We start from the raw sequence: 27,529 nt of genomic DNA on the forward strand, positions 1-27,529 counted from the left end.
CAGAGGAGTTCAGGCCTCTCTCTTATGGCTTAATACCTTCTAGACTATATATGTATTTTTTTTATCTCAGTATAATGTTACATTCATTTTACAATATATTAATAGGGTAACCTATTAATTTTCCTGGGACAGTGTTGGTTTCTGCTTATAGTATTATTACAGTTTCATTTTTGAAAAATAGTCTTTGAATAGGATGATTTTATAGGTTTATTAATATGATAAACTTCTTTGTTGGTCAATAGCATATATTTCAAGAATTATTTTAGTTATTTTTGGTGCCCCCTTTCAGTTTCAAGTGTCCTGATTTGAATGGTAAATATGTAATTTCTGCAAGAAGAACTTGGAGCAGAGATCAGCAAAGTAAAGAACTTTCTGACTACTATAAGAAGCAGCAGTCAAAGCAGAACTTGCTATGATTGATAAACTCCAAAGGAATCTGTCTATCGGTAAGTAGCCGTGATTTCTATAAAGAAAATCATATCTAGTCTGTCTGCTGTTCATCAGTGAAGGTGGGAGTGAGATTCAAGAAATATGTGCTGGAGAACAAGGACTCCTAACTCTGAATCCAAATAATCATATTTCAGGTACTAATATTCATATTGGAACTTGGCAAGTCTCTGAGAATGCAATTACCTGCGAGAAAAGATGTAGTTACATTCTTACACACAACCCTATTCAGACATACACTGATACAAGCTTGTCTTACTATAATATAATAAACTGTACTTTATTAACAATAGATACAAGATTCTTTTGGAACTGCATGATCTGAGATTAAATCATGTCAGTGAAAACTATACCCTTAACCTAGTGTATGAAGATGTTTAGCTTGAAGGATGTTTAATAAAAAAAGTAGATGAACTAGATGATTTTTATGAAGAAATGATCGTTAAAATAAATTTTGGATATTTTCCCAAACAATTCAACATTTAGAAAAAAATAAGGAAAGCTGAATTCTCTGTAATGGGTATGCAAAATGAAAGCAAAGGTGACAAGTTAGAAAGTTATTTTTAAGAAGCAAGTAAGTGGATTAAGTGCTCTCAGGATAGTGCTATTAAAAGAAGATCTAACATCAGTGCTAATAATTTTTACTTACAAAACAAAAACTTTAGAAATTTCATTGTGGAACTTAGTCTATTTACATTTCTAAAAACTGAGAATAATGAATGTATATAGAATCTTTATAAGCTAGTATATGTTCATATGGCCTATTGGTCTCATGAAGCAATTTGGCAAACATGTTCATTATGATTTTAAAAGTAACATCCTATTTGGCTCACCAGGAACAACTTGGGGTCTATGTCCTATTATTTCTGCTGCTGCTGCTGAGCATGGAAGACATTTGGGGATGGAAGAGATTTATTAGGGTAATACCAATATTTATGGATTTACCCTTTCTGTTCTAAATTAGGAAGTCGGTGAAAGAACTGCGAATATATGTAAGGTTTTTTTTATACTAGTACAGAAATTTTAGTGATAACACTGTGATTTGCTCTGTAACTTTGGACAATGGCTTTCCTATTTCCCAATTTTATAAGACTTGGTTTTAGAATCAGAATTTAAAATTTTCCTTTGATGTAAGAATAGTTTTGCTCTTTACAAAAACAACTGTCCTTTAAGAATAACATTAAAAATTAACATATATAATTGAATATATTGGTAACATATAAGAAGAAAAGGTGAAAGTATTAAGGCATTCAAAGAACAATAAAATACAGTGGAATATTAGCCAATGTTATGTCAGAGGTGAGTCCTTCTTTTATCAAAACAATTCTATTAGGTGATCCATATTATATAAAATTTGAGACCAAATGGCTTCTGTTATAGGAAGGCTGCAGCATTATCTCAAATGTTAGAGAAGAATTTTAATATAGTCATAATAATCACATGAAAAGGCAAGAATACTGATCATGTTGATGGCATTTCTAATATTTGGAAAATGTTATCAAAAAGTATAAATACTATGCAAATTTTGAAAACCATGGCAGAAAAAAATTATAGAGTAGCAGTAACAAAAAAATAAAAAATATTAGACAAAAGCTTATTAAATGACAAAATAGCAAAGCAGTAGAACTAAATCATTAAGATGAAATATATGCTAAAAAGCATTAAAGTATTAAAATTCTATTACAATTAGATATGACTCTTATCCCAAATATTAAAATAGATATTAATATGCAACATAACTTGTAAAAGGTTGAGAATAACACAAAGCAGAGAAAATGAAAGACATCTCACTATTCTCATTGTGGTTATTATTTATGGAATGGATAAAATATGTAGAAAATGTCACAACATCAGATTAACACATTAAAAAAACCAACATGCCACATCTACCTAAATAATTTTGTAGAACAGCTGAAAAAGCAAATTTCATCAAATTTAGACAGTTTATAGTGGAATAAATAAGTATGGCGAGGATTAACTAACCCTACGTTTCACAATGGGCAGCTTCTAGCCGGTTGGTTGAAGCTAGGTCTTGGCCACACAAGGATCACTGGACAAGAAATCAGTTGAGCTGGACTAGAGCTGCCCATTTGTCTTAATAATGAATGCTCCACACTGTCTGTTAAGAGAAAGAAAATATAGATCAGAAAGAATGCATGGGAAATGATAAGTATAAGTTAGAGTAGGCAAGTGCAGGAGGACATCAATGAACATTTAGTGAATACTTGCAGAACATGTGACATTAATTCTCTTAGTGTGTCATGAAGTGAGAGGCTAGATATTAGGAGGGGCCAGAACTCAAGGGAGGCTTGCTCACTGCTGAGAGCTTGAAATCTCTATCATCTATCTATCCATCTATCTATCCATCTATCTATCTATCTAGCTATCTATCTATCTATCCATCCATTAAAGCTGGGGACTGAAACAAGGGCTTAGGATAGAAGAAGCCACAGGAGAGCGCCCAGGTGGGACTGCTCTGGCTCACTAAGTCAGAGCAAAGGGGTCCTTGGGACAGGTTCAGGGACTTAGGTCTGGAACAAGCTGCCGCTGTCCATCGCTCCCTTGGTTGTGAACTTTGTGGGTCCCTTAGAATTTAGGAGATACATGCCTGTTGGGGAAGAAGGGGAAGGGAAAGGCGCAGGTGTGCTCCCTGCAGGGAGAGCACCCCCTGGGACCTTCGTTTGAGAATTGTTTTTTTTAAATATATTTGTATTGATTTCAGAGAGGGAGAGGGAGAGAGAGATAGAAACATCAATGATGAGAATTACTGATTGGCTGCCTCCTGTACGGGGATTGAGCCCGCAACCCAGGCACGTGCCCTTGACTGGAATCGAATCTGGGACCATTCAGTCCACAGGCTGATGCTCTATCCACTGAGCTAAACATTTAAAAAAAATGTGAGCACCTTCTTTTTTATTTTGTTTGAAACTCATATTGTAACCAGTAGAATAGCCACTCATGTACCAAGAGATTAACATAATTTCCAAAGCATCAGGATCATCAAGAGAATCTGGACCTATGGGAGGTGGAGTGTTTTGAGAGTTTTTAAAGGCTGAGAGTTTAGGGGAGAATCTCAATAGAATATTCATCAGTTTTATGCAGATGTGCCAAAATGAGATTCCCTTAATTTCACTTCTATGCTTGGGTGTGGTTGGCACATGGCACTAATTTGATTTCTGCTATCAGTCTCCCTATGTGGGGTGATTTAAGCTATTTACCCTCTGGTTGGGGAGGAGTCTAAACCATTCACTCTTAAGTATCCTTGGTTAGGGAAGATAGGATTTTGTGATTCACTAGATGCCTGTAAACTGCTTGGCCATTTAACAAACTGTCTGTTTCCCAATTCTACTTGTCATGTCTTACTAGCCTGTCTCATTTCCTACTCAGACTTCCATCTCTAAAATCTTTTAGGGGTGATGATAAATTATGATCTGCCTTCAGTAACTGCTTCCTGCTGACAAGAGCTGTGGTCCTGGCCTACATAGGGTATGGAGATCTCTCTGATCTAAGGAAAACAAGGGAATGGGATTTGAGACTGAACAGAGAGGCTGTTAGCTGATTCTTCCAAAATAGGGGGTAGGCCAGAATCCCTGAAGCATCATTCATCATCTTATTATGGAATTGTATCATTCCAGAAGTGAAGTTGGCAGATTGCTTCATATTTCATTGACTCAATTAATGCAGTCCTAAAAATAAGTCAGTTCAGTTAAATTGTTAAGTCTCATTTCAGGAGGCCAACATGCAGATGGGCTCCCAAAGTGAGACCTACATTGTGTAAACAAGCAGTCAGGTGTTGAGTAAGAGGTATGCCTATGAAACAAAAGGAAAACAAAGGTTAATGATCACAGCAAATTATAAAAGGGTTTGATTCTGTAAGACTTGTCAGTCCATAAGATTTTAGACGTAAGGTTAGTTTCTTTTGCTGGAATGAAAGTAAGCAGTGACAATCTGGTCTTCCTTATCTGCAGTTTGGATATCTGGTGATGTAAATTCTGCATGGTTTATATAACATCAGTCATTAAGATTGTTTAACTTTGAGCTGTCTTAGGTCCTTTGGCTATAATTTGCAAGTGCAAAGCTCAGAAAAAAAATTTTAGTTCTCAATAATTCCAAGTCAAAGGATAGGGGAAAATGAAACATCAGTTTGGAAGAATACTAGAAAAAAAAACCAGGATCCAATTCAGTTTGTAGGTGAAACATAAAACTTTAACTAGAGGCTAATATCCACAACTGCGTATTATAGATTCTATTTTTATTTATTCACAGTCAGGGCTAGATTCCATTGAAACATAATTCTTCCCCCCCAAAAAAAAAATCACCCTAATTTTTATCAAAGATAGCAAAATCAAGATTATTTACTTCATTAAGTCCAGTTTCCATTTAGACTTATTTGGTTAAAACAAGAATAGTAATGGATGATAAAGGCTCTCTCAAATCTGCTTTGCTGCAATCTCATAAAGAATCTCCAGATTGAACCTTAATTAGCCCTCAGGGCAAAGGAGCAAAAACACCTAGTTATCAACATTTGCCTGAAATACCTATAGATTTGGGTGAATTTCTCAAGTCCTGGGGGTTCCCAAAATGTCTTGAGGTTCTTTTTTTGCCATCTCCTAGGAAAAGACTTCCACAAACCATGTGACTAAGCAAGGTGCCAGGCCATCTCCAAGGGGTTTTTATTGGCTTCCAAAGTCAATCTTAATTTATAACTTAAATCTTTCTTGTGACATCCAGAGTCTAGGCATGTCTCTCTACTTACAATCTATTTTAGACTATCTCTTTTCTAGTGTTACAGTATAAATGTTTAGTATCCTATATAATAAAAGCCTAATATGCAAGTTGACCGAACAGCAGAACTGGTCGCTATGATGCACACTGACCACCAGGGGGCAGATGCCCAACCCAGGAGCTGCCCCCAGCCCGCAGGTCCCAAGCCAGCAAAGGCGGGTGCCAGCGGGGTGGGTGGGGGGGGGGGGAGCGGGAGGCCCGATTGCCCTGCCAGTCGCTCCACAGATCGGCCCTGATCACCAGCCAAGCCTAGTCACCCTACCCATGCACAAATTTCATGCACCGGGCCTCTAGTATAAAATAAGGAACAGGTCAACATAGAAACAAGTTGAGTTATAACATTCCTTCTATTTTTGAAGAAATCAAGTGGTTTTAAAAAACATGATTTTAAGAAGGGAAGAGAGTTTGGCAGAAAGCCATTTATAAAGTTGCCCCAAACCCAAAATGTACCCTTTAAAAGTTGGCACTGGTAGGACGGGCATATAGATATCTATGCTCTATTATAAAGAGTAATCCCATATATCTGTATCATCCTGAGATATTTGTGTGTGTGTGTGTGTGTTAAGATTAGTTTGAGTCAAAGAAACAACCTCGTTGATACTAGTTTTTTGGTATTTTGGGCATAGGCCAGCTTCTAATTTAGGGAATCAAGCTGTTGCATACCTATTTGAGATTCTGAATAGGTTCAAAATTTTCCATATTTATTCCAGGATCTCTAGAGCAGTACTGTCTGATAGAACTTCCCAAATCGATAGAAAGGTTCTAGATCTATACTATTAAATATGGTAGCTACTAGCCTCATGGAACTATTTAGCACTTGAAATGTGGCTAGTTGTATTTGGGGAACTGAATTTTAAATTTCACTTGATTTTAATTACTGGTACTCTAAAATTAAAATTAGCTAGCCTCATGTGATTTGTGGTTACCATATTGGGGACAGCATGGTACTATCATCTAGGCCAGCGGTTGCCAACTGGTGGTCCGCGGACCATGGTGGTCTGGTCCATGAGGTCTGAAAGGTTGGTGACAGCTGATCTAGGCTATATCAACCCACTTACTGCCACTTTACTAGGCAACCTTGACTGTCAGGGAGTTAGTCTTTCAATACTTCTGCCTTGCACAATGTTCTTTTTGTAACACTCATAGTCAGAGAACATAGTATAATTTACTGAATTTATAGAGATTTGTGACTGAAATATGATAAACTTTTGGAAATGATCTATGGATGCTAGAAAAGAAATAGTTTTCTCTTTGAAAGGTACAAAATTCAATATGTATTATTCATATATATTTTTAGGTCTTATTTATTCAAATCATAAAGTTATGATGTTAAAGTCTCCCAGTTGCTTTTTTCTCCTGGTATTTCTAACAGTTTTTAACATTATATTTTTTGATGTTACATTAGACTTGTTTATTCATTATAGATTTACTCTTTTGTCACAATAAGCAGGCCTTCTGTATCTTGTTTAATGTTTTTTACTTTGAAACTGACTTTCTTATATTGTCATTCTTCCCCCTCCCCCCAATGTTGTTCCTTTTTTTGATACATATTGATTGGCAATGACTCAACCTAGTGTTCTTTGCACTTTTGAAGCTAATTTTTATTTTTATTAAAGTACTATATAGTTTTAAAAGTCAAATAGTGGTTAATGGGTAAATAAAAAAGGGCTCCAACATTATCCTCTCCCTCACTCCCACTCCTATCCCACTTCATTTCTTCACAAGTGGCCACATTCACTTGAGTTGTTTCTTCTAGTATTTACTTCCACATTTCTATCTATATTTGAATAATTCCATTGCCTGAGGGCCCAGATTTTCATTCTGGGCTGCCTATCCAATTACAACTCTGAAGATGACGGGGAGGCTCAGAGCATCTGAGAGTGGTAATTCCCCGACCATGTCATGCCAACTCAGCAGTGCTTTCAGCAGTAAAAGTCCCAATGAGATGTGTAGAGTTGTTACCCAAGGGCTCTCACTACTACGATATGCTGCACAATATGCTGCTGAAGAAGTTGGCCCCTCCACTTGCCACTTTGCTGTCTGGGGAAACAGAGGTGCAGTACTTGCCCTGAGGACCATCAACCTAATTGCCCAGAAAAGACCTGAAATCTTGAAGCAGGGAATCGGTCTTTGTGAAATATAATGGTCCCATCTATTTTAAACTAGAGAAATTGGACATCACGGTTCATTTGGCATCCCAAGCCAATACTGCTCAGATTCTGGCAGAACTGGAGGAATATGTCACAGAGGTGGATGCTGACTTGGTTCTTTGTGCAAAGTCGTGCAGGCCATTGGATGGTGTGCATCAAGGTGGAGCAATCTGCAAACTTTGTGTAAACACATTGCCTGATCTCATCCAGACCAAAGCTAATTATGTGGTCCAAGAGGTGATTATTGTTATCAGGGACATCTTCCACAAATATCCTAACAAGTATGAAACTATCATGGCCACTGTGTGGGCATTTACATTCATTGGATGAGCCAGACACTCAAGCAGCTAAGATTTGGATTTTGAGAGAATATGCTGAAAGCACTGACAATACAAATGAGAGCTTCCTGAATGGTGTTCACTCTGCTTACTGCCAGAGTTAAGCTGTTTCTCAAGAAACCATCAGAAACACAGGAGCTGGTAGTGCAGGTCTTGAGTTTGGCAACACAGGGTTCTGATAATCATGACCTCTGAGATAGGACTATATTTATTGGAGGCTTCTCTCTATGGACCCTGCCACAGCCAAAGAAGCAGTCTTATCTGAGAAGGCACTGACCTCTGAGAAATCAGATCTCATTGAGCCAACTTTGCTGAATGAGCTAATCCGCCACATTGGTTCTTTGGCCTCTGTGTACTACACGCCTCCCAATGCTCTTGTGGAAGGAAGTCATGGACTCCATTGCAAACACTTGCCAGTGCATCACAGAAACATTGATGCAGGTAGCAGCCCTGTTGGCAGCGCTACTGCCACCATGAAGAACAGCCTCGGGTTATCCCCTTCTCAAGGTGACCTGAGGGGTCTTTTAAACCTTGACCTTGGTCCCCCAGTCAATGTGCCACAGGTGTCCTCCATGCAAATGGGAGCAGTGGATCTATTGAGAGTGACCTTGGTGGGAGGCAAGGGAGGAAGTCCAGCAGTGAGACAGTCCTTCATCCCATCATCCATGTGTGCAACCTCTGCTCCTTCACCTACTACTGGTATGGTCAGCAGTGGTCTGAACGATCGATTTGAACTCTCTATAGGGATAGGTATGGCACACGATGGGTATGTGGCTCTTAAGGCTATCTGGCTGCCTGCAGTCAAGGTTAAAGGCTTGGAGATTTCCAGAACGTTTACTCATCAGCCAGGACACATCTATATGAAATAAACGTCACCAACAATACTCTGCTGCACATGATAGACTTTGCAATCCAGTTTAACAGGCATAACTTCTCCCTCTCAACACCTTGGGCCCAGTCATGAAAATAGAACCTCTAAAAAACCTGCAGGTGGCTGTGAAAAACAACATCAATGTCTCCTACTTCAGCTGCCTTATCCCAATCAATGTGCTTACTGTAGAAGATGGCAAAATGGAGTAATTATTGCCAATAAAAATGAACTTTAGTTTCAGATTAAGGAATGGCATTTCAATGCTGTCTCCAGCAAGCTGCAAAACAGCATTTATACTATGCCAAGCAGAACGTGGAAGGGGAGGATCATGATGTACCAATCTCTGAAGCTCATTAATGGCATTTGGATCTTGGCTGAGCTACGTATTCAGCCAGGAAACCCCAATTACACACTTGCTGAAGTGTAGGGCCCCCAAAGCCTCTCAGTACCTCTCTCTGGTCTACCACAGCATTTTGAAAAACTAATAGACTGGTCACCAAGATTGGTGCAGGCCAAGAACTCTTAACTGGAAGAAATTGTCTTGCCATGTACAATCTGAACCCAAATACACTGAGGCCACCGACCAAGGCAGTAACTAGTCTAACCTGTGCTAACTTTAGGGCACACCTGCTGGATAGTTTAGCTTCCTGTGACTATTTGTAACCACTGCTTCAGTCACTTCCCACCTCTTGCTGCTGCTATTTGTCCTTTCTTGTGGGCTTCTCCATATTGTGCCAATGCTGGATTTTTAAAGTGCAGTTTGATATTTTGTAATTGAGAGCTCATTTCAAAAGCATAAAAAGACAAAATAAATAGCACGTATCTAATATAAAATGGCGGATTCAAGAGAAGTATATTTATAGAAAATACTAACATCAAAGAAAGTCTGTTTTACATTTTGATACAACTTTAGTAACACCGTAGACTTTGAGACTATGTCAAAATTAGGGTTTTATTTTATGTTTGCAGTACAGTGATAACAGCAGCGAAGGAATGCAGTGACGACGGTGAGGGGATAACAGGGTGAGGAGGCTCCTTAAAGTTGACTGTTTTAGAATGGAGTTCCAACACCTGGGATGGGTCAGAAGCATAAATATGAGTGTGAAATAGCTAATCTCTTTCATTTTACCATAAAGAGTGTGCCCACTTTCCTTACCAAAATACCCTGCAAACAGCATTCAAATGACCATACTGTTAATCAGTAATGATGCAAGAGTTTACTAAGAAACTAGGTCAGATGGGAATAAGCAGAATTCCCTGCTATATAGTAGAGAGTTGAAATCTATTGAATATATACACACATCTAACTAGATGATCACTCTTTGGCCTGGATCTGATTTAGAGCACAATTCCCAAACTGGAAGAGATTAAATATTTTCATCTCCCCATAAATTTTATTTATTTTTAAATTCTCACCCAAGAATATTTTTTTTAAGAGCGGGTGAGGAGGGGAGGAACAGAGGGCATCGATGTGAGACATCAATCAGTTGCCTCCCGTATGTGCCCAGTCAGGGATGGAATCTGCAACCTAGGTATGTGCCCTGATTGGGAATCAAACCTGCAACCTTTTTTGTGTACAGGATGCTCTAGCCAACAGCCACCTGGCCAGGACTTATTTTTTATTTTCAATTTTTATTGAATTTATTGGGGTGACACTGACTAGTAACATTATATAGGTTTCATGTGCACAATTCTTTAATACATCATCTATATATTGTATTGTCTGTTTACCACCCAAAATCGAGTCTCCTGTCACCATTTATCTCCCCTTTACCCTCTTCTACCTTTCCCTCTGGTAATCACCATTCTATTGTCTGTCAATGAGCTTTTTAAAAAATTCCTTCACCTTTTTCACCCAGTCCCCTCCTCCTCTAACAGCTGTCAGTCTGTTATCTGAGTCTGTTTTGCTTGTTAGTTTATTTTGCTCATTCGATTCCACATATGAGCAAAATTATATGGTATTTGTCTTTCTCTGTCAGGTTTATTTCTCCAGGTTCATCCATGCTTTCACAAAAAGTAAGGTTTCTTTCTATTTTTTATAGCTGAGTAGTATTCCATTGTGTAAATGTACCACAGCTTTTTTATCCATTCATCTACTGATGGACAGTTGGGATGTTTTCAAATCTTGGCTATTGTAAATAATGCTGTAATGAACATATGGATGCATATATTCTTTCAAATCAGTGTTTCCGGTTTCTTGGGATATATTCTCAGAAGTGAAATCGCTGGGTCTTAAGGCAGTTTCATTTTTATTTTTTTAAGGAAACTCCATACTGTTTTCCAGTATGCATTCCTACCAACAGTGCACGAGGGTTCCCACATGTTCACCAACACTTTTTTGTTGATTTATTGACAGCCATATTGACAGATGTGAGATGATAGTGCATTGTGGTTTTAATTTGCATTTCTCTGATGATTAGTGACACTGAGCCATCTGTATGTCATCTTTGGAGAAGTATCTATTCAGAGCCTTTGCCCATTTTTTCCATGGAATTGCTTGCTTCTTTTAGCTGTTGAGTTGTGTAAGTTCTTTATAAATTTTGGATATTAACCCCTTATTAGATGTATCATTGTATGTTCTCCCATTCAGTGGTTTATCTTTCCACTTTGTTCATTTTAGATTTCCTTTGCAAAAACATTTCAGTTTGATTAGTCCCATTTGCTTATTTTTTCTTTTCCCTTGCTCAAAGAGATATATAAAAAACATTACTATCAGAAATATCTGAGATTTTATTGCCTGTGTTTTCTTTTAGGATTTTTATGGTTTCCAGTCCTACACTTAAGCCTTTAATCCATTTAGAATTTATTCTTGTGTATGGTGTATGAAGGTGGTCTAATTTCATTGTTTTGCATGTATCCGTCCAAGTCTCTAACACTATTTATCGGATGGACTATCTTTATTCCATCGTATGTATGTTCTCGCCTCTGTCAGATATTGACTGCAATGGCATGGGTTTCTTCCTGCGATGCTCTGCTTGTGAAGCTTACTGGATCCTGTTCTGTTGTTTTCTGAAGCTGGCCACTGGTTGTGCTCGTTTTGAGGCCTCTTGGGAGGAACTCTGGGGCAGACCTATGTTAGACCTCTGACTGGCCCAGGGAAGGTAACCTGTTTGGAGCTAGAAAGCTATACATAGTTTATAGCTACTTCTGCGGGGCCTGGGTGTGAACAGGAAGGACCAAACTATGCACCAAGATTGGCTTTTATTAGCACCAGGCCCGGGGGCAGGCCAGCAAAAGTCTCAAGGCTCCCAAGATCTGTCTCCATCTGCCGGCTGCCTGTAAGACTGAGTCACTGAAAGAGCCTCTGGTGGTTCTGGAGTTGCATGAGTGAGGTTCTCAGTGAGCCATCAGGTGGAGGTGAATGGTTCTCACCAGACTGATACAGGTTCAAACTGAGTGCCTGTGCTGGGTCTGAGGCCACTCAGCAAATGTCCCAGGGTATACTAGGTCTAGCTGTCCCATGCAGGGGCCCACAGACCTTTGTGGTAAGTTGGGGTCCTACAGAGTAATCAGGGTGAGGCCAGTAGAGTTATAAGGCCCAAGCCAACCAAGATTTGGCTGCATGAGGAAGGGCTCTGCATTGGTCGGGTATATAAAGGAAAATAGCCCCCGTGCACGACCCACAAAACTAAGTCTGTTCAAGATTCTGCCAGGAGCTGAAGCTCAGCAGGGAGGGGCTCCGGGAGTTGGCAGATTAGGGCTAGATCTTCTGTGAGGGGGAGGTCCAGCCAGGCTTCAGAGACGCTGGGAGGCGTGGCCCCTTTCACGAGCCACACAACTCCGCCTGTCCTGGATTCTGCCCAGACCTTGGCAGTGTGGGTCCACCAGGAGTTTGGAGGGAGAGGCTAGCATATCTCCTGTTAGGGGGTGGCGCCAGTTAGGTTCATGGGAAAGTGGGGGCAATGGCCCTCACTACAAAGCCACACCAGTCACTGATACCCCTGAGTCTGTCCAGACCTCTGTACCCCAGCCCAGGCAGCTGACTCCTCAGTAGTATATGAGCTATACAAGGTGGGGCTACAGGGAACCCAGAGGGTAAGGCTATTGTATCCCCTCAGGGCGATGCCATAAGGGAGTGCTCCACCCAAGAAAGATGGCATCTGTGGTGTGGGAAGAGGGACTCAGCACAGGGGTCCTGGCGGCTGTCCCTTCAGCTGTCTTCCCAGCGCCACAGACCCCAGTCTCTCCTCACACGATTCTAGTCTGCTCCGCCCTCCCTCTGCCAAAGCCCTGGGTAAGTGGTTGCAAATGAGATTTTGTGCATTGGTCCTTTTGAGGGCACTGTGTCTCTAGAGGACTCCTGTTTCTCCCTGGCAGACAGAATCCCCAGTGATTTTCACAGCCAGATGTTATGTGGGTGCTTCTTCCTGGATCTGGTGTTCTGGGCTGGGAGCCCAGCTTGGGGTTGAGACCCACTCTTCTTAGGGGTAACTTCTGCAGCTGAGCAGTTGGAATCTCAGTTTCCGCCCATGGGAGCAGGATCAGCCCTTTTTGCATCTCTGCCCTTCCTACCAGTCTCGATGTGGCTTCTTCTGTAAATCCTTGGTTATAAGACTTCTGTTCAGCTTATCTTTAATTGGTTATTCAGGTTGCTTGGTCTATATTTTAGTTGTAATTCCAGTTTGGTCCTGGAAGAAGGTGAGTGTAACATACTCTGTCGCCATTTTGGATCTTCCGCCATAAATTTTATTTTCCATTAACATAGATAATAAAAATCTGAGCATATGAAATATCTAGGCAAATTCATAAAAACAGAAAGTAGGTTAGAGGTTACTAGGGGCTGGAAGTGGGGATGAGAAATTATTGCTTAATGTGTACAGTTTCCATTTGGGATTATTAATAAGTTTGTAAATAGATAACTGTGGTGGTTACCACTTAAGTTTTCCACTTAAAAATAGAAAATGTTAAGTTATATAAATTTTACCATAGTAAATAAAGAATTTTTGACCATGTGTGTTTTATTACTTATTAAAAAACTAATAGAAATTACAGTTAATTTGGGGTTCTATTTCCTTCACATGAAAGAATTCACTAATTCTGTATTTCTGATCACAAATGTGATATAATTCTCCAAAGTTGTTCCTTTCAGAAGAGAAAGTTGGAAAACTTGAAATATGAGCAAGAAAGAAAAACAGAAAAAAATAGTCAAAACAAACTTCTTACTTTAATTGGTTCAGGCTGCATCACAGGTGCAGGCATAGCAATGGCACTTGAAGCATAAACCTGGTGATATGTTCCTTGAACTCCATGATCAGAATAGGGCTATTACAAAAAAAGAAATGTATTGCCTTTCATTTATTATTTAAGAATATTTATTCAGCATTACAATGTACTAGGCATTTTGCTACACAATGGAGAAACACAGATGCTAAACACATCTCCCATCTTTAACTTATAGACTGATCTTGGACAGACAAGTAGTCAAATTACCATAAGACCTATAAGACATGTTTAGGGATCCATGGGAGGAAAGATAATAGCTACTTGATTTAGCTTAAGGAAGTTGGGGAGGTAAAGTTTTCTAGTGGAGTTGAAGCCTGAATTTGAAGAATCAGGGAAAGAAGATGGGAATAGTATGCACAAAGACGTCGAGGCAACCAAGAACACATCTCATTTGGAAGACCTGCGTGGGTTGTCTGGGATGGCTGGTGGAAAGAATATACACTGAGAGAGAGAGCTGAAAGAGAGACATTAGAGCAAAAGGTAGGGAACAGATCATATAAAAGCAGATTTTTGGCCTCTCCAACAGATGGTGGAACCATTTATTGAGATGTGGAATACAAGAAAAGCAAGTTTGATGCTTATGTAATTGTGTGTAAGGGGGTTGGAGAGAAGAAGTTAGGTTTATAATATAGGGTGTCACCCCCAAATGTATACAAACTTTAACAGCTGATATATATTTTAATAAACACTGACTTTATAATTATTCAGTGTGTTCACACTTTTTTGGGACAACCTATAAAATTTGAGGTATTTGTAGGACTTCTAGTAGCAGTGGTATACTGTTGATAGAAAGCAAAATGGCTCCATCTAAAGTGTTTTCTACTTAGCAACCTACTTTATTAATTAACTTATATCTTTGCCTACACCTTCTACCAGAAACAACATTAAAATAAAAGCATGCATATAACATTTTTATGAAAATATCATAGAAATAGTACCAGCTAATATAAGTAGTAGTTTCAGAAAAATCTTATTAGAGTCCACTGGTTTAATACCAAAAGTAGATTGTGGCTAAAAATCTAGTGTTAAAGAATTCTTACCTCACTTCTCCCTCCCCTTGAAAACCAGACAAAAAAAAACAACAACAAAAAAAACACAAAAGAACCAAAGATAGATTTAAAAAAAATGCTATCATCAATTAAACAAGGAAATACCCATTATCCCCAAACCATGAACAATATAGAATATCTGACAAATGCTATGCAATTTGGGACCCATATAAGTGAGGACTATGAAGCTTCCTCAGACTTGAGGAAAAATAAAGATTTGCTTAAAAATCAATGTTTTAAAAGATCTATTGAAAAAGTCTCAAATGTAGGGGTATTTCAGGTCAATGCAGCAGCATAGAGATCCAATTTCATGTTATTTAATAGCAGGGGATATGGAACTGAAGGAGAAATCATGTTTTCATCATTTTAAAATCTACTGCCTTCCTTATAGCTGAGGAACACTGCTGGAGGTGAAACAGGTTGAAGGTAGAACGGGAGGTAGCAGTTACTACAACCCAATACAGAAAATGATTCCCAGAATGCTAAAAACCGAGGGAAGAACATCTCAACCAGGAGACTTACAACACAGTGGAAAGCAGCTTCAGACAACAGCCTGATCTTCCCACCCTCTATTTTGACAAGTAGCTGGTCTCAAGTAAAAATTAGCATAAAGGTGAAAAGGAAAAGCAAGCACCTTAAGCATGCATACTGCCTCTTCTCCAACTACATTAAGGAAAGACAAAAGTTGAAGAAAAGGGTGAGAAATTACCCTAGAAAAAGTGGTAAAGTTCAGATAAATATAATTCTTTTGAATCTTAAAGAAATTATAATAACATGATTTCTAAAAAGGAGCTCAAAAGAGAAATTTTAAGCCAACATAAATTTATAGACAATGATGTAACCAAAGTGGCAGAACTTGAGATAAAAAAGATTAAAAATAAAAGAGATGAGATGATGCCCTGGCTGGTTGCTCAGTGATTAGAGTGCTGGCTTGCGCAACGAAGGGTTGCAGGTTTGATTCCCAGTCAAGGGCAAGTAGCTGGGTTGCAGGTTTGATTCACCACATGGTTGGGATGCATGTGGGAGGCAATCAATCAATGTGTCTTGATGTTTCTCTCTCTTTCTTTCTTTTCCCCCCTCTCTCCCTCCATTCCACTCTCTAAAAATCAATGGGAAAAATATCCTCTAGTGAGGACTAACAAAATAAAATAAAATACATAAAAGAGATGAAAGCCTGATTAGTCATAATAAAAATAGAATAAACACAATGAGAAATATAGTCATAGTTACCTTGAAAAAGTATAAAAACAAGTGCCATGATAAAAAATTACCTGAGAGATGATAGATATGAAAGACAAAAAGTGATCTAACATATGCATAATTTGTATTCTATTGTTTAAGTCACTCAGTCTGTGGTACTTTGTTCCATCAGCCTTTGTGTAAACTAATACAAGTATCAAGCAGTGATTTTGTTTTTGTTAATCCTCATCCGAGGACACTTTCCCACTGATTTTTAGAGAGTGGAAAGGAGGGGGAGAGATAGAGAGAAACACTGATCTGAGAGAGACACATCGATTGGTTGCCTCCCACATGTGCCCTGACCAGGGCCAGGGATCAAGCCTGCAAGGGAGGTATGTGCCATTGACGGGAATCGAACCAGGGACCCGTCAGTCTATAAGCCGATGCTCTATCCACTGAACAAAACCAGCTAGGGCTCAGCAGTTCTCTTAAAGCTAGTCTTATTTTCTTTCCAATTTATAGACAAAAACATGTTGAACAAGAATATAAGAACTCAAAGAACATAGCATCCATGCGCCTTCTTTAACAAAGAGTACTTGCAGATGCAATCAACCAAGTGATACATGGAGGATGAGACGAATAACGAAGAAATCCCAGTAAAGGTATTTTTTTAGTAATCCTTAAGATCCAACTGTGGAATTTATTGTTCAAGAACAAAATTATAATGTTATAAGTGTTAGCAATATAAAAATACTACAAAACATTTAAATTGGGAGGTGGGCGCTAATTTCCTAATCTTTCACAACACTGATTTAAAACATGCATGTACAGTTCCTGGAAAACATATGGTAAAGTTATTAGTAATGGTTCAAAAGTATAATTTAAAGACATACTAGTCACCATCTATAGTTATAAAATAAATTTGACTTACGTTTTTGAAGGAAGAATTTTTAAAATATTGTTTCTTGACTTAATTTTTATGTGCTTTTAATTGACAAAATGTTAGGAACAATATAGATTGATAGACAAATCAGAAGCAGTGTTTGGTGTCTTACTCTTTAAAGGAGATGGAGTCAGGAATGAGCCTAGTAAAGTGAACAGCTGATTTGAGAAATGATTCTGAACTAGTTAGTGAAGAAATCTAAGATGAAGCATTCTTAGATATAAAAAAGGGAAAAGATAAGATACGCAGCTTCAATGAAGGTCTTGAACAAATACTTTTAGAAAAAGAAATAAATGTAAGATAAGGTAGTAGAGATAAATTACGTACTTCTGGAATTGAAGCTTCCATCAGAGACAGCGGAGGAGGAACGCATCCTCCATCTTGTGCAATTTCCACTGGTTGATAAAAAACCTCAGACGGTTGAAGGTATAGGAACGGAGCAGAAGAGGCAGGAGACTGAAACACAAAACCATATTTCCAATTCAAATATGATTAGTTATTTCATTTAAACCAAATGATTTACCCTACAGATGAGAGAAATATTTGTTTCATATTTTCCTGAAGTTCTTTTTCAAGGATAGCTTAGAAATATCTCAGCAACAAATTAGGAACTCTGGGGTTATAAATTCTAGTTGTGTAGATGTCATTAAAAAACTGTATCACTAGTAAGGACTACAAGTTCTTAGTGCTTCAGAACCTCATCTATAAACTCAGATAATTATATTAAGATCACTACTAAAGGTTGTAATAATATAACTGATGGTATTTAAACTATCATAAACATCTATTCTCAGCTTTGTGACTTCCCATGGAGGTGGAAAAATGTCAAAAAAGATGAAACAATCTTTTGGTGGGATACTATTTGTTACCAAAGTTGGGAGATGGAATACCTATTTGAGAGCACAGGTCAAACAAGCAAAATCTGAAGGCTAGAAAATGTTAAAATTTCCAATAATACTAATAAAATAGAAGTAATTTTTCATGTTTATGCAATACTCACTCATTTATAAAATGCTTTCACTTACATAGCCTCATTTGATCTTTACAAAAATCATATGAGAAAAATTATAAAGGGATAGTAGTCTCATTACTTCTATTTCACAAATGAGGAAACTGAGAAATATAGTGATTAAATAAACTGCCAAAGGTATCACAGTTAATAAATAAACGAGAAAGGTCTCTAACCTAGTTCTCCTGATTTTAATATTCATGCACTATTCACAAAAGCACAGTGAAAAAAGTTAATGTTTACCTGAGGAACACTCCACTGCCACTGACCTGGTAGACACTGTGCAGGTGCCTAAAATGAAAGAAAAAAGACCCCACAGATAATAAACAAGGGTTAAAACTGGATTATCTACATGCCAAAGAATGGAGTTGGACCCCTATTTCTCAAACTATACAAAAATTAACTCAGAATGGATCCAAGACCAAAATTAAGACCTAGAACTATAAAATTATTACAAAAAAGAGGTCATAAATCTCTATGATTTTGAATCAAGCAAATTTTAAAATTATGACATCAAAAGCACAAGCAATAAAGCAAGAAAAGAAAATAAACTGAACTTCATAAAAATTAAAATCAATGATGTGTTGGCAAGGATGTGAAAACATTACATAAATTGCTGGTAGGAATATAAAATGGTACAGCCTTTTGGGTAAACAGTATGACACCAAAAGGTTAAACACAGAGATACTGTATAAACTCAGTAATTTGACTCCGAGGTGGTAAGACCTAAGAGAAATGAAAACATGTCTGCACAACAACTTGTACACAAATATTCATAGCAGCATTATTTACAACAGCCCCCAAATTAAAAGAAAACAAACCCAAATGTCCATCATCTGATGGATAGATAAAATGTAATATATCTATACAATGGAATATTATTCAGCCATAAAAAGGAATGAAATACTGATACATGCTACCACATGGACAAATCATGAAAACATTACATTAGGTGAAAGAATAATCACAAAAGATCACATTTTTATTTTATTTATTTTTGGGGGATCAAATGATATTTTTATTTTGAATGTTGATATTTGAAGGAGTAAAATATTATTTTTTAAAGAAGATCCTTTAAAAAAATTTTTTTATTTTATTGTTTCAAGTATTACATATATTAGTACATATATCTCCTTTTTTTCCCCCATTGACCTTCCCCCAGCCTCCCCTACCCGCTGTCGCATGCCCTCATCCCACCCCTCCAGTGTCTTGTGTCCATTGGTGTGCTTATATGCATGCATACAAGTCCTTTGGTTGATCTCTTTCCTCCCTTCCCCAACACTCCCCAGCCTTCCTACTGTAATTTTGACAGTCTGTTCGATGCTTTACTGTCTCTGTATCTATCTTTTTGTTCATCAGGTTATAATGTTCTTTATTTTCCATAAATGAGTGAGATCATGTGGTATTTTTCTTTCATTGCCTGGCTTATTTCACTTAGCATAATGCTCTCCAGTTCCATCCATGCTGCTGCAAATGGTAAGAATTCCTTCTTTTTTATAGCAGCGTAGTATTCCATTGTGTAGATGTACCACAGTTTTCTAATCCACTCATCTGCTGATGGGCATTTAGGCTGTTTCCAGATCTTAGCTATGGTGCATTGTGCTGCTATGAACATAGGGTGCATATAATATTCTTTCTGATTGGTGTTTCTAGTTTCTTGGGATATATTCCTAGAAGTGGGATTACTGGGTCAAATGGGAGTTCCAGTTTTAGTTTTTTGAGGAAACTCCATATTGTTCTCCACAGTGGCTGCACCAGTCTTGCATTCCCACCAGCAGTGCAAAAGAGTTCCTTTTTCTCTGCATCCACGCCAGCACTTGTCGTTTGTTGATGATAGCCATTCTGACAGGTGTGAGATGGTACCGCATTGTCATTTTGATTTGCATCTCTCATATAATTAGTGACTTTGAGCATGTTTTCTTATGTCTCTTGGCCTTCCCTTCTGTCTTCTTTCGAAAAGATTCTATTTAGGTCCGTTGCCTATTTTTTTATGGGATCATTTATCTTCCTTTTATTAAGTTGTATGAGTTCCCAGAAGATCCTTTTTAAAAAATGTATTTTTATTGATTTCAGAGAGGAAGGGCTTAAGAAAATATTTTAATAAAATATTTGAAATAAAATGATTTATATAGATTTAATAGATAAATGAAATCACTATTTATGAAGTGAGAAACACAAAGGAGATAAAACCTGACTAAACCATGAATTACCTGATCTGATTAGCAAAAATTGATAAAGCTATCAATCTTGAATTTGTAAAAAGAAAGGATAAGGGACTATTTTTATCAAAATGGGAATTTTAAGGATAGACTGATGATGAATATATAACTGAAAAGAAATATGTGAAGTGAAATTATTTCTTATATTGTAAAATATATTACAAATTGGTACCAAAATCTTTCCTAAATATATGAAGGCAACATACTTCCAGTTTTATACCTGCAAGTAGAAAACTGGAGTTAAAGTATAAAATTAAGTTGCATTAGAAAATTTCCAGAATACGTCTGCTATGTCAAGTGAGCTACAGCTATACGTTAATCAATAAAAAGGAGCTGACTCAATAGGGTGCAAGCAGATAGTGACTTTACTTTTTCACCTCCAATTTAAAAGCATTGTGCTGAGCTAGTCTTCCTTCCCTTGGATAGAAATTAGGACAGGTCACTTTTGGGTGTGGTTGAACCCAAATGCTGACTCTTTAGTGGGAACTTTTAACTCCAGGGAGACCACTCTAGCCCTGGATTCTAGAAGTTTACTTTACACAGATTATTTCTCTACTAAGGTAATTTCTCTAGAGGCTTTTTTTTTTTTTTGCACGAGTTTCTTCTGTGAGGTTCACACCTTGCTTTGGGAAACTAACCTTTGCTTGCTGTGAGGAGTTTAACTCATTCGCATACTGTTCCCACTGCAGACCTTCTCTCCTGGCTCTGGCTCCCACAGAGCACTCCCGCTCTTTCTTTGAACTTTTGTAGGAGAGGTCGGGTCCAAGTGATACCATCTCACAAATTTCAAGGAATATTAATAAGCTTAGTTATTTTCAGAAGTCCTCTTCACTTGGTGGAGGAGAAGGGAAGTGCCATAGCACTCTTAACTCTCTTGTTAAGCCTCCTCCTTACCAATCTTCTGTATCAATCTCATCCTGTATGACATTGTTTACTCCTATAAACCCCTGTAAGAAAACCCCGCACAAAAACATTGCTATCAAGGCTTAACTATCTCTTTAATTACTAGAGTATTTGCATGAGAAAGAATAAAATGAAAGATACCAAAAAAAAGGACTAAAGTGATCAAGAAGGATTTTCACTGTACTAATTTAATGTTTACCTGGTAGTGATATGCAGACTGCTGATAAACAGGCTGAGTTACCATCACAGGGGAACTAGATATAGAACGTGACTATGAGAGAAAAGAAAATGGAAAATTATTTTAGGCAAAATTCTTTAAAATACTTTACAACAAAATTTATCTCAAATTGTTACCTAAACCCAGGCAACTTAGTTTATTATTGAAAATGTCATTTTCCCAATGGGCAGTCAGACATCCCTCTCACAATCCAGGACTGCTGGCTCCCAACTGCTTGCCTGCTTGCCTTCCTGACTGCCCCTAACCACTTCTGCCTGCCAGCCTGATCACCCCCTAACCACTCCCCTGATTGATGCCTAACTGCTTGATTGATGCCTAACTGCTCCCCTGCCAGCCTGTTTGCCCCTAACTGCCCTCCCCTGCAGGCCTGGTCACCCCTAACTGCCCTCCCCTGCAGGCCTGGTCCCCCCCAACTACTCTCCCCTGCAGGCCAGGTCGCCCCCAACTTCCCTCCTCTGCTGGCCTGGTCACCCCTAACTGCCCTCCCCTGCAGGCTTGATTGCCCCCAACTTCCCTCCTCTGCTGGCCTGGTCACCCCTAACTGCCCTCCCCTGCAGGCCTGGTCCCCCCCAACTACTCTCCCCTGCAGGCCAGGTCGCCCCCAACTTCCCTCCTCTGCTGGCCTGGTCACCCCTAACTGCCCTCCCCTGCAGGCTTGATTGCCCCCAACTGCCCTCCCTTGCAGGCCTGGTCCCTCCCAACTGCCCTCCCTGCTGGCCATCTTGTGTCCACATGGGGGCAGCCATCTTGTGTGTTGGAGTGATGGTCAATTTGCATATTACTCTTTTATTAGATAGGATAGAGGCCTGGTGCACGGGTGGGGGCCAGCTGGTTTGCCCTGAAGGGTGTCCTGGATCAGGGTGGGGGGTTCCCTTGGGGCATGGGGTGGCCTGGGCGAGGGGCCTGTGGTGGTTTGCAGGCCAGCCACGCCCCCCGGCGATCCAAGCAGAGGCCCTGGTATCTGGGGTTTATTTATCTTCTATAATTGAAACTTTGTAGCCTTGAGCGGAGCCAAGCCTCCTGCTCACTCTGTAGCCTCAGCCATTTTTGTTGGGATTTATCTATCTTCCATAATTGAAACTTTGTAGCAGAGGCCAAGGCAGGTCAGGGCTGCAGGAGCTTGGCTTCCTCCATCGCCGGGGGCAACTCAAGCCTCCTGCTCTCTGCAGCTATGTGGCTGCTGCCATTTTTGTTGGGATTTATTTATCTTCTATAATTGAAACTTTGTAGCCTTGAGTGTAGGCCTGGGCCGGCCAGGGTGGCAGGGAAGCTTGGCTTCCTCCATTGCCTGGGGAAACCCAAGCCTCCTGCTTGCTGCAGCTCCGTGGTCGCAGCCATCTTGGTTGGGTTAATTTGCATACTCGCTCCTGACTGGCTGGTGGGCGTGGCTTGTGGGTGTAGCAGAGTGATGGTTAATTTGCATATTACTCTTTTATTAGATAGGATATAGATTTGTACTTGTCTGTGGTTGACAATTTTTGGAAATAAAATACTTTAAAAATTGATGGTAATAGATGGAAACCCTTCTAAAATGAAATTACTTACAGGCCAAGGTGGTGGGACAGAAGTTACCTCTGGAGTATGAAAATAAGCAACACCATTATGATATGTGTAAGGATATCCAGTTGAAGTTGTTAGGTACATTGTTCCAGCTGCTGGCATTATACTGGAACCTAAAGTAAAGATTACATAATAATAATTGAAACGCTAAATTTAACTTTAAACACTGTAATTTCTGAACAATGGAAAATGTTTATCTTAATATACCTATATAGTTACAGTAGGTATATTGTATGTTATGTTTTTAATTCCATATGTTAAAATATCTTTGAAGTATAAATTTTCAAACTTACTACCTTAAAACTTTTATTAGCTTAAGGTGCATAAAAAAGAAAAAAGTTTAATAAGGAATACTAAAATTTCACCAATTCAGATTTTAATATCAGTAAAATGAAACACAAAGTTAACAAATAGATTATTAGCAAAGTCATTATTTTTACAATGTAAATTATATGTATTTTATTTACTATACAATCACTGTAGTGAAGTTCCTAAGACTTTAGTAAGACCATTTATTTGTAAAAGGCCAATGGTGAGGGAGGCAGTGAAGTTGGAGGAGATTCTACTTTCTGGAAGACATTTTGTTTCCACCCTACAAATTCTAAATTGATAAATACCAAATCAAAATTAAACTCCATATCTGTTAACTTCTAAGTCAAAAACAGAACAGTCCAAATGAACACAACCTATTAATTTGTCAACGGATGAATAATAAGTACCTAATGTCTTAAACATTTCAGTAGACACTAGGACAGACATAAAGAGTAAGAAAATTTAGTTACTAATTTTATGTGACATTGCTCCTTTTAGCTGAAGACTCTTTTAGAGATTTTAATAAATATTATAGCTAAAATCTATAAAGAGGCCTAATTTAATAAATGGGAAGAGTGAGGAAAAAAAAGAGAAGAGTTGAAAGCATTATTGAAATTTGAGGAAGGCACATAATTTGGCCAATTCTTAAGCTTTTGAGACTGTTCCTTCTGATAATTATGACACATGTGGTTGGGTTATAGAACATATATAGAACATGACACATGTGGTTGGGTTATAGAACATAGTTTCTGATACTGGGTCTATATTTTAACTTTCAGTACTTTCACTATAATTTTAAGTTACTTTTCTAATTAGAAAATTTTCTAATTAATGATTCTAAATTACTTTCAGTTACTTTTGCAATTTTAAATATATTTTTATCTGATTTTCCTGTTAAAGGTGTAACTATATGGAATATATTTAAGCATCATTATTCAGGTAAAATTTCCCCTACCTGCCCCCCCTTTCCCCCCCCCCCCAATCTAGTATATATTAATTTGTGATGAGAAATACTCATTTGGCCACCAACTTTGCCAAAGTAACTTTATTAAATGATAGTAACCTGATATTTTAATGACGTTCTACCAAAACTTTAATATTAAAAAAAAGAACCATGTAAAAATATTGAAAAATACATTAGGTGTTAATACATACGAGGGATCCCTACTTGTTGTTTTCTTATTGCTGGACCAATGTTTAGTTTCTTATCCTTATAATTCAGTTTTTCAGCCTAAAAAAATAAATTATTTTATTATTTTGGTACTATTGTTTATAAAAACAATTAAAGAAAATTAGTAAGAAACACTTTACTTATTTCTTAAAACATATTTTTATTGATTTCAGAGAGGAAGGGAGACAGAGAGAGAGATAGAAACATCAATGATAGAGAATCATCAACTGGATGCATCCTGCACACCCCACACTGGGGATGGAGCCTGCAACCCAGGCATGCGCCCTGACCGGGAATTGAACCAGGACCTCCTGGTTCATAGGTCGAAGCTCAACCCCTGAGCCACGCCGGCCGGGCAGTAAGAAACACTTTAAAATTCAGACTATAACATTCTTTGATCGTATCAAGTTACAGTGGAAAGGGCAAAGTTTTTGGATTTAAACAGATCTAGGTCCGAATCTATTGCTCTGATCCTAATTCCTCATCTGAAATGCAGTCAATCCTCTATTCATGGATTTGGGAATTAATCTACTCATTAAAATTTACTTGTAATCCCAAAATCAATACTCATGGCATTTAGCAGTTATTAGCTGGCAATAGCAGCGGTGAAAAATGTGAATTGTCTGACACACATGTTCCAGTTGAGATCAAAGAAGGCGACACTGTCTTATTTCAGCTTTTATACTGTAAACAAGTGTCCTTTTGTGGTCTATATAGTGCCATATGTTTGCATTTTTGTCTTTATGTTGGTGATTTTGCTACTTAAAATGGCCTGTGAGTGTGGTGCTGAAGCGCTGGTCAGTGTTCTTAGGCGTAAGAAGGCTGTCATGTGCCTTAGGGAGGAGAGGTGGACTTAATTCAGGCATGAGCTGCAGTGCTGTTGGCCATGAAATCAATCTTAATGAATCAATAATAAATACTAAGTATGTCTTTAAACAGAAACACACATAAAATAAAGTTATGTATTGATTGGTTGATGAAAATATTGTGGGCAGAAGCTTGTGGGAACCTAGCCGTATACTTCTTCTAGAAACATCAGTTCAATATTTGCTAATTCAATATTTATGGTGACTTTATAGAACATTGCTACTATAAACAAGGAGAACTGCTTAATATACAATTTAATATACAATTCAAAATCTATTTTTTCTAAAAAATTAAATGTCACATTTGCCAAATTTAAGTTATTACCCCAAATTACAGGCTACAGATTTTTTTAATATGAATGTTCTTAGTTCATATAAAGATTTTCATAGGAGGGGAAATAATCAAAGATAACCTCATTCTAGAAATCCATATGTATAGTGTTTTTTAGGAATTTAAAGTGCTATTAACACTCAGAAAATATATATCCTCACATTCTTAGCTTAAGCAAATAAAGTAAAAAATTAGATTACAACTCCACAACCATACTCATGTAATGATTTGAAATTTGTTTTTCTGCAGATAGTTTATCTTTAATGTTTTTTAAATTAATTCAATTTTTTGTAGGCTAATGTCAATCTTAAGATGCAAATAAGTTAAAAAAATTTTTTTAGCAACTGATCATTGTACTAGAACTGTACTATTAAAATAACCACCACAAAGAATTATTTTGAAAGAAATTCCAAAAAGAAAGTTAAATACGTTAAAATATCTTACCTCTTGTAAAATTTTTTGTGCATCTTCTTGTGTTTCAAAAGTGACGAAACCATACCTAAATAAATGAATTATTTTCTTAGAACATTACTTTAGAGTTATATTAAAATTAAAAAAAATTGTTTTTTAAGAATGGGCCACTATAGGAGTGAACATTTTTCTATGGTGCATCAGCATAAAAAACTTAGAGGAGAATTTTTAGAGGATAGTGAAACTTAACACTATCACTTCCTCTTAGAGTCAGGGGACTAAAAGAAAAAAACAAAACTCAGGAATCTTGAAATAGTTTCAGATCTGAACTGTGTAAGACAGAAGAGCATGAGAGATACATGTTTTGGCTTACAAATTAGGATGCAATAAATTTCAGTCCAGAGCAATAATCTGTTTTTAAAATAATAGAGGTTTGGCTTAAATAGAAAAAAATTTTTTTAATTAAAAAATTTCAACACAAAAAAACTTTTACATTGGTAAATGAGTATACAAATACATTAATTACTATTATGAGCAATATAAACTGATAATACAATTATGTATTTCCTAATCAAATTAAACTAGAAATAGGTACAATGCAGACTTTACACCTACTTTTCATATATAATTGTTACTTATAGAGTATAATTCATATAACATTCAAGATACAAATACATGTTCAAAAAAAGCCAAAACAGGTAGACAAAAAGAAATAAAAGAAATAAAAAGCATATCCCTCCAAAATGTAATTTCTATTTAGATAACTTAAGGAAACTTTTTTGAGTAGTGCGATGTTTCTTATTTTCTTAATTATTGTATAAAGTTTCTTTTTTTTTTTAAACAAAGGAATTTCTCTTTTTTATTTGGCTAAACATTAAACATGGGTTAAGGAAATATTTTTACACTGAATTTTTTGGTAGAACATATACACCACCCAGTGGAAAAAGCATAAAATAGTTTATATGTATTTCTATGTGATTATCCTATATAATAAAAGGCTAATATGCAAATCAACCAAACAGCAGAATGACAGGTCGCTCTGATGCGCACTGACCACCAGGGTGCAGACTCTCAATGCAGGAGCTGCCCCTGTTGGTCAGTGCGTTCCCACAGGGGGAGCACTGCTCAGCCAGAAGACAGGCTCATGGCTGGTGAGTGCAGCGGCGGTGGCGGGAGTCGGGACATCCACCAAGGACTCCCCGACTGTGGACTGTGAGAGGGTGCAGACCAGGCTGAGGGACTGCCCCCCCTTTGAGTGCATGAATTTCGTGCACCGGGCATATAGTCAATGATAAAAATGGATATTACCAAAATGCTGCCAATTCTATAAGCTAAACAAAAGATATACAATCTCACTTTATCCTACGACTAGAGGCTTGGTGCACAAAGTTTGTGCACTCAGTGGGGGAGGGTCCCTCAGCCCAGCCTGCACCCTCTAATAGTCTGGGACCTCTCGCTCCTTACTGCTTGCTGCTCCTTAACGCTTGGCTCGCTGCTCCTTAGTGTTGCTGCAGAAGTGGGAGA

General features: G+C 37.8%; 1 protein-coding gene and 1 pseudogene across 2 annotated transcripts; one reads left to right on the forward strand and one right to left on the reverse strand.

Moving 5' to 3' along the window:
• The first annotated feature begins 6,222 nt into the window (after positions 1-6,222).
• Positions 6,223-9,076, forward strand: LOC307106522 (AP-1 complex subunit beta-1-like; annotated as a pseudogene). Its single transcript has 2 exons — positions 6,223-6,251; positions 7,038-9,076. The product of its transcript is annotated as an AP-1 complex subunit beta-1-like (transcript).
• A 4,660-nt stretch (positions 9,077-13,736) lies between these two features.
• BOLL (boule homolog, RNA binding protein) lies at positions 13,737-23,016 on the reverse strand (the record flags this gene model as incomplete). The annotated part of the gene is made up of 5 exons (XM_079783264.1): positions 13,737-13,853; positions 17,313-17,441; positions 18,238-18,285; positions 21,316-21,387; positions 22,900-23,016. The coding sequence occupies 5 exons, from the start codon at positions 23,014-23,016 to the stop codon at positions 13,737-13,739; spliced, it is 483 nt and encodes a 160-aa protein (XP_079639390.1).
• Between the last annotated feature and the right edge of the window lie 4,513 nt (positions 23,017-27,529).

Source organism: Cnephaeus nilssonii (genome assembly GCF_951640355.1).
Source record: "Cnephaeus nilssonii genome assembly, chromosome: 10".
NCBI classification, from domain to species: domain Eukaryota; kingdom Metazoa; phylum Chordata; class Mammalia; order Chiroptera; family Vespertilionidae; genus Cnephaeus; species Cnephaeus nilssonii.